The 13,318-nt window shown below is 39.0% G+C and overlaps 1 protein-coding gene across 2 annotated transcripts in view; it reads left to right on the top strand.

The window, feature by feature from the left end:
* LOC132987269 (receptor tyrosine-protein kinase erbB-4-like) overlaps positions 1-13,318 on the top strand; it is a 317,677-nt gene that overhangs the window by 209,017 nt on the left and 95,342 nt on the right. For both annotated transcript variants that reach the window (XM_061054220.1, XM_061054219.1), the window contains exons 6-11: positions 1,808-1,926; positions 3,482-3,623; positions 5,528-5,641; positions 6,062-6,188; positions 6,937-7,010; positions 12,163-12,253. In XM_061054220.1, coding sequence (XP_060910203.1) covers positions 1,808-1,926; positions 3,482-3,623; positions 5,528-5,641; positions 6,062-6,188; positions 6,937-7,010; positions 12,163-12,253 — 667 coding nt within the window. The remainder of the gene's footprint in view (positions 1-1,807; positions 1,927-3,481; positions 3,624-5,527; positions 5,642-6,061; positions 6,189-6,936; positions 7,011-12,162; positions 12,254-13,318) is intronic.

Below are 13,318 nucleotides of genomic sequence, written 5' to 3'. Positions count from 1 at the left end.
GTGAAATAAACCCATCCAGTCCTTTGTCTTGCTCCAGCCTAGAGCAAAACTTTAGCGCACCCCCCCTTTATTAATGATGTTTCTTAGGAAACCAAATGTGAAAAAGCACATTTCTGCTGATGTAAATAGGAACTGAGTGGTTCCTGTGACTGATGCTGCTGTCCCCCGGTTGTTCAAAAGGAAGCTTCCGGGCATATTTTATGAGATGGATTCCTTTTGTATTTGCTGTTACCAGCTTTTTTTTTTTCTTTAAAATAGAAGTTTAAAGCTAAATTGATCAACAACGTTGCGTCACTCTGTTGGCACGGTCATTTGTTTGACAAAGTGTCTTTTGGGTAAGGTAGGCCGTTCCATTTTAGCCCAGGCAGCGTTAATGGAATGCTGCTGATGATATGTTAGGCGTCGGGTGAAATATGCGAATGTGTTTGCATGTGTGTGTTCGGGAGGTCGTCTGTAGCTTGTATCCATCACTTTGATAGTATCTCTGTACCACAATGCCCAAAGGGAAACAGAACACATCAAAAAACTGTGTGAATACACTAACAAATACATGCACATTGGCAAGCCTGTATTGATTTTATGATTAACTATATTTACTTTTTTATTTTGAAAACTCATTGATAATCTATGGGACTAAGGTTCTTTATTTTTAGAAAATATGAGGCTTGAAAAATAAACTCTATGAAACATTAACTAAATTACATTTGGTTTCTGTTATTATTGGTTGGTTTCTAGAAAGTTAGCATCAATAAATAAGCCAAAAAGTTGTCAGAGTGTGATATCCGAGGAAATAGGATGCTCATGTTTCAGGAAGGAAGGGATTTTCAGGGTGTGATGAAAGCATAATTTAACAAGTTCTGAAACAAATTTCCTCCTTTGGGGTAAAATGATATAACAATAATTAATTGGAATAAACAGCAGCAAAGCATCTCTAGAAATAAATAAAGTATTATCAGATCTATTGAATGACAACCAGTCAAGCCACCCAATAAACAGCCAAGTAATCACCCGTGGTTTTCAAATTCAAAAAGCCTTGTGAAATACGCTTCTGGTGCATACTAATACACAATCCAAGCAGCGTCAATTTTTCTTGTAGTAATTTTCTCACTTGTCTGATCCCAAAAGCTTTTCATTTGGTATGGTGTTTTTGCTTGTGTGCTTAAAAATGCCACTGCAGACACTTTAGCTGTGTCTTTCACCAGCTGTCTTTATCTGAAATGCCAGAGTCCTGCACACATTTACATATGGCTGTCAAGAAGTGAGGCACGCTAGCATACGGCGTCCCATATGACTACGACAGGCGTACGAGGAAAGGCTGGACAAACTCTCACCATGAGGAGAAAGCAGTACACTGAGTCATATAGGAATCACTATGTCTCTGTCGAATCCAGACTGAAAGGCCCTGAGAGTAGCATGCAGGGAGACAAACAAAACGATGAAGGTAGCTGGTGGGTGGCAGACATGCTTTGGTTTTAGTTGAACATCTAGTGAAGGACGCACATGTCCTCGCATGGCAATTTGAGATCGAAGCCTCCTTGTCTAAATGCATTTTGCTTCCATTTCCATTCAGGAAGCTTTACCTACATGGTACTCATTCTACAAATTACCAGAGCATAGGGTGACAAATTTAATCACACTCACCTTTGATCAAAGACTATACTATATGGACAAATTAGACGCTTGTATGCAACCCTCATTCAGAGTCCCTTTTTTTGTACAGTGATTGGGATGACCCACTGTTTGCTTGTTATATGATATGTGTTTTGTCTTTTTCTGTCTCTTTTTTTCGGCATCTGTCACGCCACAGTAACTAAGACAGTGTGCGCAGAGCAGTGTGACGGCCGGTGCTTTGGTCCCTATGTGAGTGACTGCTGCCATCGTGAGTGTGCAGGTGGCTGCTATGGACCAAAAGACACAGACTGCTTTGTAAGTGAACACACACACACACACACACACACACACACACACACACACACACACACACACACACACACACACACACACACACACACACACACAAACTCACACGCTCGCATATGCAGGAGGGGACTGCAAAACAGGTCCCCTGTTGGCTGGGTAGTCCCTTTTAAGTGAATGTATAATGATACTGAGGTCTGCTGTAAGATACACAAGTGGACACACACACACACACACACACACACACACACACACACACACACAATTTCATAACATAAAACTAAGTGCCTATTCCTTATTGACATGATTGTTGTTGTGCAATATGAAGTCCTCCCCTTCCATTGTGACTCTTCACTATTTGCTTTATCAATTTTATTTTTATCCCTCTGAATGTTAAGATTGTTTCTGCGCTTGTAATTCAATCCCCATTACTTCTGAAGCCCCTCTGTCTAACTTGGGGACAGGCACAAGTTCTTGCTCATTACTTTCTGCTCTTGGTGATTCTTCACACTTCATCTCTTATGATTGTCAAGAATGGATAAATCAGCAAGGCACTTTGAAAGACTCCCAAAAAGAGAGAGGGCCGTCATGTAATGTCTCTGATCTATTGCATACATTTTCTCACCATATAAGAACTCATCTCAAAAAGATTAACATTCATGTTTTTTAAACGTACTTCATTGTCAGCAAACTAATCACACACTTTACAGTTACTGTTTGGATTAATTCTATTTCAACCTGCCTGTCTCCCTTCCCTTCGTCCCTAAATATAATGCTTCACATTAAGTATTGTTCTTCATCTGCATCTATCAGAAATGTCACCTATTGGTTTAGAAAAATATTTAAATTCTCTAATACTGTTTAAAGGAAGAATGTGCAACTTTTTGACCCAGTAGATGTCACCCTTGAGCACGAGCATTGAACCAAAACAAACTGCTGTTTGGCGTCACCTCCGCTATTCTTAAGCCTCAGCTCTCCTCCAGCACCTCCCGCCAACTCCTCTCCCCTCGCGTTCACACAAAGGAGTTATCAATTGGAACGCACCAGAGTTAAGCACCATTAAGCGCAAGCGGCAGACAAAATTGTCCTTTGCTTGAGCTGCAAGTGCCTGTGGCCTGCATTGTTGTGTTAGCAGGCTAATGTTAGCACACTTTGGTTAACTCATGACTTCATATTGCACATACATTAACAGAAAGACCCTGATCTAAAGACGTGAGTAGGGCTATGTTATTCTTCTTTTCTCTAGTCCTTGACTAAAACAGCTTTATACATCAGGCCGTCCGTTTATGTCAACATTATGTAAACACAGCTCTGACAACAATACAGCTGGCGGGACTCGAGCTTCTCAGTCATTGTAGACAGTCATGACTCAGAGAGACATTTACAGAGGATATATTGGATTTCTGCTGTATTTATGTGTCAAATGTTGCACATTTCCATCCTTTAAACAGAAACACAAGTGTTTCACTTTGTGTAGATTTTTTTTTCTAAAGACTAATTCCACTTCTTATGCTCTCTAATGTCGAGTATGTGTAATTGTGTGTGTATGTGTGTGTGTTTGAAGGCTTGCACCAACTTCAATGACAGTGGGGCATGTGTGACCCAGTGCCCACAGCCTTTTGTCTACAACCCCACCACCTTCCAATTGGAGCACAACCCCAGGGCCAAGTACTCCTACGGAGCCTTCTGTGTCAAAAAGTGTCCACGTACGTCTCACCTTGACACATGCAAAACACACAAACATACCTCATTTTCCTCTATACTGGTAAAGATATTTTGCGTTCTGTTATTGCAATGCATATTCTATATTGAGGTTAATACAGAAGAAATACAGAGACTTTAATTGGTTTTGTAAAATGTATCATTTTTTAATTTGATGCCAGCAACATGTTTCAATGTTTGGTATTAGTGTGTTTTTGCAAAAATTCTAGCATTTCCTTGTTTTTCATTGGGACCAAAAGACAATTATGAAATGTGTACTGGTAATAGAAAAGAATAGAAGAAAGGGAATATTAAGCGCTAAAAAACTAGAGGCAGGTTCAGCCATACCTTAACCTATTTTTTGTGAGCCATTGTGATAAGACTAGTTTAAATGTGCTTATGGGTATCCAAAATATCTCCTTCACAAATACAGGTGTTACTTTTTTGCTGATCTGATATATTGATGATCTTCAAGTGCTAAATTTGTAAAAAAAAAAAAAAAAAAAGTCTGTGTGTGAAACTTAAGCATTTTCAGTGTCTATATGACTGTAAGGATGGATGTCACTGCTGAAGATACTGTTCAAATCCTAGCTCTTGTTCAAATGTGAAAGAACCAAACAGATTTGTGAAAATGGGCCATAACATACAGAAACAATTAGCATAACGTTCAAAAAAACCTTGACATGGCTTCTGAAAACGTCACCTATAGCTTTTCGTTGGTCCCTTTGCTAAATTCCTTTCAAGTGTTTCTTGCATATGGCTATGAATCTGTGTTGAATAACAGGCTGGTTAGAGCCATACTCAAACTATTCTGTTTTGCACAATTTTCTCATGAATATTTAGCAAGAAAAGCAGAAGATATGCCTTGTTATGTATCATATTTGCACTACCACATGGTGATTTCATGAATTAGATCTAACTGGGCTTATCATTCTATCGCTAAAAGAGAAGTATCTATCTTTGACAAGACAGGGGGGTTCGGTGTAAGTAAAACTCTGCACAGTCAGCCTGACAGAGGTTATCTGTTTTATCACTCCATTAGGAGACTAAAATTCAACCATGAAGGGGTGAACAAGAGGTAGCACTTTGCGGAGACACGTGTTACGGTTGTACCGTTCATCAAGGTCTCAACCTGACACTCATTCATCTTGATGAGCCGTTTACCTTGAAACAGCCGCTGTCCTTAGCTTAAGGTAACAAAGCTTGTTCAGGTGATGAAGAAGCGAAGGGTTTGCTGTGCATCCACATTATATCTCCCTCTGTTGTGTAGCATTGTTAGTCTCCGTATTACCCCTATCATCTGTGACCACCACCCAGTTAACCACTAACCTTTAACCACACCTACAGCTAAATGCTGTGGATGCCACATGCGGCGGTCAACGTATGTGAAAAGGCCAACCAGCAGGGGAGAGAGAGAGAGGGAGGTCTGCTTAAGGACAGTGTTATGTATACAATGCCATAATGTACAATAATCAAACCATTTCAATATTTCATGTCATTATATTCACATTTTAGACAAAGGGACATGCTAGAGCCAAATAAAAGCTATACGAGATTATTGAGCTTCCAAGTTATTCCAACAATACACAGAGTCCATTTTAAAATAAATTAAATTCCATTATGTCATGATTTTATTTATTCATGAATATTAAACACTGAGCTTAAAATTTTTACATGAATTAATGTAATCTTTAATAACATCTCGTACATTTCTGAAAGGCTTAAAACTCTTAATGCTTTTAATACTCTCCACCAGTAAGCGAAGAGAGCATCAGTCTGCAGACAAAGCGAAGGAAAGTGACTTTCAGCACTTTTATATGTGACTAACCTCACCAAGTGTCACTTATTTCCAGCGTGACAAACAACAGCTGTATCTGTACTTGACATTTACGATGAAATGTTTTTCCAGATAACTTTGTGGTGGACCATAGCTCCTGTGTGAGAGCGTGCCCCAGCAACAAGATGGAGGTGGAGGAGAACCGCATTAAGATGTGCATTCCATGCACTGACATCTGCCCCAAAGGTAAAACCCATAAAGACATTTATAGATACTGTAACTTCAACAAATCAAGGCTCCATTAATTACACTACTTATTTTATTTTGAAGGAATAGTTATTATTTAACTACTTCTGTTAATATTTGGCTTGCAAGGAAGATGCAATGAGTTTGTTTTAAGAGCCGTGAAATAATAACAACATTATCCGAGGCCTTATAACCACAATAACTTCACTGTAACTGGTCCTTTGCACTGCATTAGTCATTGAGATACAGACAACTCATTTTAATTGTGGCTCAACTATGCAGTATGGGAAATACTGCTCCTTACTGGAAATGGTCCCTTCTACTTATATTGTACAACATAAACTGATATTTTATCACACAGCATATCTTCACTCTTTTTTTGTTGTTTAAATCAATGCACTTCCTCACTCTGTGTTCCAGCGTGTGACGGCATTGGTACAGCGAGCCTGCAGACGGCTCAGACGGTTGACTCCAGCAACATAGACAAATTTGTCAACTGCACCAAGATCAACGGCAACCTGGTGTTCCTCATCACTGGGATCAAAGGGTGAGAGACATAAGAAAGGGGAACCGGGGGAATTCTAAAACTGTTACTCTATTTGGACATTTAATATGTTCTCTGGTCCTGTCTAGAGAATCAAGTTCCTCGTAAAAAAAAAAGTCACTCGATAAGATAGTTAAAGGAAATGTATTCATAGATCTGGAAAAACAGATCATGTTTCTCTCCTTTTTTATATACTCCACTCAAAACGTCAATGTGTCACCTAATTGCCAGATTTAAAGAAATGCACAGAGTTAATTGCTTGAATGAATAGAAATAATCTTTTGTAATAATCCAGTGTCAGTGATGTCAAGTGGGAAATGAGTACACTGTAAGTGCCTTGAGAATAAAAAAGAATGCTGGTAAATGTAAAGGCTCATGAATTAATCTATAAGGAGTGTGAAAGGATTTCGCTGTTGGCGGCGAGAGTGTCATGTTCAGTAAGAGTTTTACTGGTGACCGTGGAAGACAAAGCAAACATGTATATAATATTCATGAATGAGTGAAGAGTATGTACGCCTGCAAGCAATCATTCACATTATCATATTCATAATTTAGAAACTTGAGTGAGAAAAACCTACTTTAATATGGATTTATTACTGTATGATTATTTATCATACTGGGTATTTGCAGCTCATTTTTATTATTGTTGTGATAAGGGAAGCACATTGCTTATCTGTGCGGCATATTATTTGCTTTCTATAGGGTTTCTTATTTTGTTTGCGTTGTTCTGATCTGCTATGTTGCCTCGCAGGGATGTCTACCACAATATCGAAGCTTTGGACCCAGAAAAACTCAACGTATTCCGCACTGTTCGAGAAGTAACAGGTAGGTAACATCAAGGGAACATTATGCATCTCTGCACATGCATACACACTCAAAAAACAGTATTTCAGAATAAACAAAATGTACCCTCTTACTTTTATCCCTTTCCTTACACTTAAATGCCCTATTCAGTGTGCACATGTGTGATAGTGTGTGTCTGTGTGTGTTTGCCAAAGTCGACCCCCCCGCCCTCCTCATCCTCCTCCCCCCCTGAGACTGTCCAAAGCAAGGACAGACATCGCAGCATAAGATGAATATCAGATGAGTCTTTCAATCTCCTCTGTGTCTCTGCTGCCTCTCCCTCGGGGAGTCCCTAGCCTTGAGTCTCACAGTCCCAGCTCTCCCTTCACGCACCATGAAGAAAAGATCCAGAACATGTGGTGCGCATCGCTAATCCTCCAGCTCCCCCTCTGCCACCACGGCTCCTCAGCTGCATGTATACTGTCATCTTTCCAGACATTTGACAATACCATCAGAAAGAAACCTTGTATCTCCACCGTATCGTAAAGAAAATGGGCAAATATTGCTGTTGAAATTTGTTTGACGTTTTCAAGTTGTGAAGGATAATCATGATACTTTTTGTCTCTTTCCCCTAAAAATACACAATTGACGTGTTAACATCTGATGATTTAGCAATGTTATTCATCTGAACAGAAGAAGGCAGCACGGAAGTGCATTTAAACTTCTTTTAACTGACTATATAGAAATCTTGAACAGCAATGATATTGGTATTATTATTAGCTGTTTGATATCTGTATTGTATCTTCAGAACTGTTTAGTCTAAATTTATTCCAAGCAAACACGTTCTTAATGGAAAATCTTAGTAATTTAAACCCAAAATAAATGTAGTTCTGTTTTTTGAGTGAGCCGCTGAGTAACTCGTGACCAAAAACTGAATCGACTATCTTAACGTACTTCAGACTTTTTTTGTACCTTGGATTGGAAAGAAGCAAATGACCACAGAAGTCAATTACAGCTCAGAAGTTTTCCTCCTTAAAAGGTCAGCCGGCAAATCACATCCACTCAGTCTGGGTTTGTTTGACTTCCCAACAAGTTGCAATTAAGAGGTAATTAATGGATTGATCTTTTTTCTTCAAATGGAACCTTTAAGAGGAAAAACTAATAAGAAAAATAATTGACAGGAAGCACATAAAAATAGGCTCAGATGTAACAACCAAACAAGAAGAAGACATAACAAGATAATGAATCTTCCATCTTTAAAGAGTAAACACACCTGGATTCAGTTCCGTACAGATTTGCTATCCATGTTGGGAAACATGAATTAAGTAATTATTTTAAAATTGTCCTCATTTCTCGAATAGGGTATGGACTACAAGCACAGGTAAGGTCTCTTCTGACGCTAATAATCTGTAGTTTCAGAAGGTGTTAAAAGTCTTTTTAAAATCATTAAAATGTGCAAAGTGCAGCTGATAAAATGCAAGGCTTCGACACAGATCGTGGTATGGGTTTAAATAACGGTTTTCCTGTTTTCAAGATGTGAGGTATTGATTGAAGCAGCATATTCACATGTCCAGAATCTCACTGGCGAAAGTAACGTCAGTCATCAGCAAAGTTGCGAGCATTTGTCCTGGTGTAGAGATGTCGGAATAAGGGCAGACATCTTTTTTCAACTCAGACTCTCATTGGCTATCATAGGCTGGGACCAGTGAATGGAAGCTTGTAATTGGACAAATGAGGTACCATGCCAGAGCTCTTCTAGAGCATGCATCAACATGGCTTGGAAGCAGAAAAAGATGAATTCTTTAATGGAATATTTCTGAAATACAGTGAAATATCAAGATGGCAGTGGACCTATATGGATAGAATGTGATTTGAATTAAATCTTTCAATAGATCTGAATTTCTGGGAGTCTTGCCTATGAAGCAGGACCATTTTTGTTGGAGTATTTTGCCCAGAAACGTACAGTAAAACTTCAAATGTTAAGTCTGTATATACAGTCATTTATTATTTTTTTGTTTGTGGATGGTCTGCCAGATGCGTAGATTGTGGCTGCTCTGTTGGTTGGGTCTTGAAATGGTTTACATGGTCATTATCACAATAAACACAGCTTCATATGATGGACAGCACAAGTTGTACTGTACTTACACACAGCTGTTGTGTACACAAATGTTGCAAATGCTTAGTTTATGCATAACCCATGCTAAATAGCATGTAGTTATGATAAAGTATTACCCAGTATGGCTGAGTTGGCAAGAAGGCTTAAAGTTAAATCAGTTGCTTTCTTAGTAAACACACTTTGATTTCAGCTACTGAGATCTACTGTAAATATGTAAATTAGCACTTTTTAAAGAATCTATGGCGAGAGTCAAAATACAAGTGCAATAACAATAAGGATCAAAACTTTATCACCAGCGTTCTTATCTTTTTTTTTTCTATTACTGTAAGTGAATTCAAGTGATGGGGACAAACCATTGTCCCATTCCCATGTAGCCCGAGATGTGTGTCATCTCAGCTTGTCATCTCTCTGAGCTGTCAGGAGAACGTGACTTCTGACAGAGGAAGCCAACCTGCCTCTGTGGCCCCAAGGTCACCACCAGCATTGCTCCAGCTTTCAAATGAGATGTGTAGGAGGACAGCTCTCATCCCACACACCAACGCACACACCTGTCACCATTTCTCTTATTTTTTTTTGTTATATTTTTGATTTTTTTTCTTTCTCCTTTTCTTTATCTATCTTTCCCTGACTCCTCTCTCTCTCTCTCTCTCTCTCTCTCTCTCTCTCTCTCTTTCAGCTTCTTCACATACTTATTACTAAATGAGGGGGCGATTGAGTCATGCAATTTAGCACAAGTGGTTTCCTCTAAGTGTTGTGACTCAGATTGAAATCACCACAATTTAAGCACTCTTAACCCTTGCCTGCGAGCTCCTGGCCTTCTTCTCCTTGTGGTCCCATGTTGTCATTTTCTTTGTTGACTGGTGTGCCACTGTGGTGGCTTTTTGTGGCACACAAGTAACACATTATACTCTCATTTTTATTCAACATATCAGTCCTTGACATAGATGGGAAGAAGGTGTAAGAAGGTCAAATATTACTTTTTGGCTTAAATCATCCATTTCTCTTTTTTTGTGTCTTATTATTCATCTAACGCTCCTTTTCTCAGAATGTCTTTTAATAAGGATGATTCCAATGTTGACCCTGTGTATTCATATGATCTGTCCAGAAAATGCCCATACCATAGGAGTCGATGTGATTTTTCCTGCATTCAGAATAGTTGCATTAAATCTGTCAGTCAGCAGTTTGTATCGACAGTTTTGAATTTTTGCATTACTACCCCAGAACTCAGAGTGTGTAGTTCAGGATATTGAGGACCATTCATAGTCCAGAGGCAGAAGTTCCTAGATCCCATCTATTTAGGCTATTCAAAATGATTACTGACCAGTTTTCACTAATTACAATCAGGAGAATGGTAGGACTAAATATTTTCTTTCTTGACCACTATTGGTGAACCTCAGTAATGCATATTGTCTCACTGATTGGAACAGGGACTTAAAAGGGCAACTTCCAGTCAGTGAATCAATAAAAAAGAAATTGTTGTTTTCAGGTTAAAAACGATTGCACTTAATATTATTTGAGTCATACAAATATGTCATTTAAAGTAAACAAACTCGCACAGTATCTGCAAAACTCTTACGCATACTCATGTGCTGCTAGATAACTATCACAGGGTCACAGGCTTGCAAAATGTGCAGCAGGCAGTAGCTTGTTATCCCCCCCTGGAAAACACACTACAGTTAGGCTGTGAGGTGCACTGCCCTGCAGGTCTTGTGGTTGAGACCATTAGTGACTCAAAGTAGAAGTCTGACAATTCTGTGGCACTGCTTGGCTCTGGTTATCGAGGCCCCACAGTATCCTGAAGTACCTAACAAGACGTCTGAGAGATTATATTAACTGTTCTATAATATAGCTTTTATTAGTTTAGCTATACTTTATCAACCCTGAGGGGAAATGAGCATTACACATTACTTATGGAAGGATGATTTCTTCATTCTAGAATGCCATGAAGGGCAGGATTCTTTTTTCACATGTTTGGCCATTATCATTGTGCTCTTGCATAAGAACATCTCTAGAATCAAACTTGTCTCATGTGAATTTGTCCTGGTTAGTCTCGGTTTGTATTTCCTTCCAATTACGTGAGGTTTTTTTCATTGCCTTATCCACTACTCTTAATAGGAATCAGCTCAGATCCTGTCTGCGTTCAGCTGGGATTCACATAACAAACACAACTATATCAATAAATATGTACCTTATATCCATCATATAGAAATGCTTTTGAAGGTTGTTGCTCTCTAATGGACAGGCCATGTGCACCCTTCTCCTCTGCAACCCCTCTCACCTGCCCACCACCATCCCTCCCTTTCTGGATAACCACATTAATGCTTGATGTGGGAGGAACATAGGTATTTTGTTGATTTCAGGAAGCACCACACTTCCCACCACACCACCTCTACTTCCTTCCCCTTCTCTTTTGTCTGCAAGGCATTATACATCAGCAGCTTGTGGCATCTGTTTTCTTTCAATCTTCATGTAGCATTTTGTGTTTTCTCAGTCATTTTACCAACCAGGAATTCCCCATGCTTCCATCTTCTTCTTCTTCCTCGCTTCTTATACCTTCACTCTTCCACCCTGTGTGTGTTTTTTCCTTGGTCTGATAGCCTCATCCAACTGTTTTGTTTGTCCTCTGGTGTTGGCTTGGGGATTGTACTCCCTGCCGTTTCTCTACTAAATATTTCATATTTCTGTATCCATTATTGATCATTCTAAATGAGCCACCGCCGTCCTCTCAGCTATTAATTTAATCATCTAAATGATTTAATGGGGGGGGGGGGGGGGGGGGATAAAGGAAATGCAAAAATATTGATATAGAAACTTAACACATGTCATAGCTGGCACCGAACTCCTCTGTCGGATTATTTTTCTGGCTGAGGAGAGCTTGGCATCCTTCAGATGAGGCTCAGGTGGTGTGGTTACTGTGTGCCTGGAATGTTGCTAATTCCAGAAAAATACCAGCGCTTTCTTCCCATTTTATTCCTGTCACTGTGTGAAATAGAGGGGATGATTGACAGCTCTAGTCGGGCAGTTCTGGTGACTCATTATAACCTCTCTGCCCGTCTGCTTGTCTGTGTCTCTGTTTAGGCTTTCTGAATATCCAGTCGTGGCCGGACAACATGACGGATCTCAACGTTTTCTCCAACCTGGCTACTATTGGGGGAAGAGCGTTGTACAGGTACTCTAACTCACAACTTAACCGCTCTGCGCTGATTGTGGTCATTTCTTTGTTTTTTTTTACCAAAAGTGGATCAGTTTTCTCTGAAAGAATCGCTCCTTCCAAAAAAAAGGTGAAATTCAAGCATGATTTAATTTCCAAATAAATTAAATATTTCCACTTAAGCTAACAACAGTGCTATCCGAATTGTTTATAGTTAACGGCTCCTCTTTTGAGTTTCTTTGGAGAATCAGAATCAGCTTTATTTGCCAGGTATTCTTAAACACAAGGAATTTAACTTAGGTTAACTGTGCTCTCTAGGTACAAAGGTATAACATTAAATACCAACAATAAACACAAAAACAAACAAATGAGCAAAGACTAATATGTACAAGACTAAATAAGATAATGGTGCAGTGGTGAGTAGTGCAAAAGCAAGTTTCAACCCAGCATTTGGTACCAGAACTTATTACGTTAATCCTGTATTTTATTCCTTAAAAAAACTTTAGCTAAGAAAACTTTCTAAACAGAACCTACATCGTAAACCCATTAGATGTGGTATTTCTCTTTGCCTTGTCGAGACACTAATTGGTATCTTGGTTCACTTATTCATACCCATGTGCATCATGGTGAATAGTGTAAAACCATTGGCTGGAGTATTTGTTGTGCCCTTTAATTGTGAAAGCATGAGTGTATATGATTGTGCATGAGACAAACAATAAGGGGACCCACTAATAGGAAACCTGAGCATAACCAGAGCCCCCAAAACTCTACTGGATACTTTAAATATACTGTACATGTGCTCCTTGTGTTAAAAATAAACTCAAAGATAACCCTAACCGACAAACATGAACAGTCAAAGCATTCAAAGGTTTTATTTACATACAGTGTGTTTTCCAGGTATTTTATTTTTAATTGAATGCATATATTAACAGCATAGGGCGATATGGTTGGGCAGGGAGTGTGACTTACCCTGACACTTTAATAAATGTTAACTCTACAACATATAAGATTGACGGGAGTAAAGCTTAAAAGGGTATTGGTTAAAAAGGTAGAACGTTTTGGTTTTAAATATAAACTTTTAAA

Source organism: Labrus mixtus, chromosome 13, assembly GCF_963584025.1.
Source record: "Labrus mixtus chromosome 13, fLabMix1.1, whole genome shotgun sequence".
In the NCBI taxonomy this organism is placed as follows: Eukaryota; Metazoa; Chordata; class Actinopteri; order Labriformes; family Labridae; genus Labrus; species Labrus mixtus.
The sequence above is the reverse complement of the archived record's forward strand: the minus strand, read 5'-3'. Positions and strand labels throughout refer to the sequence as shown.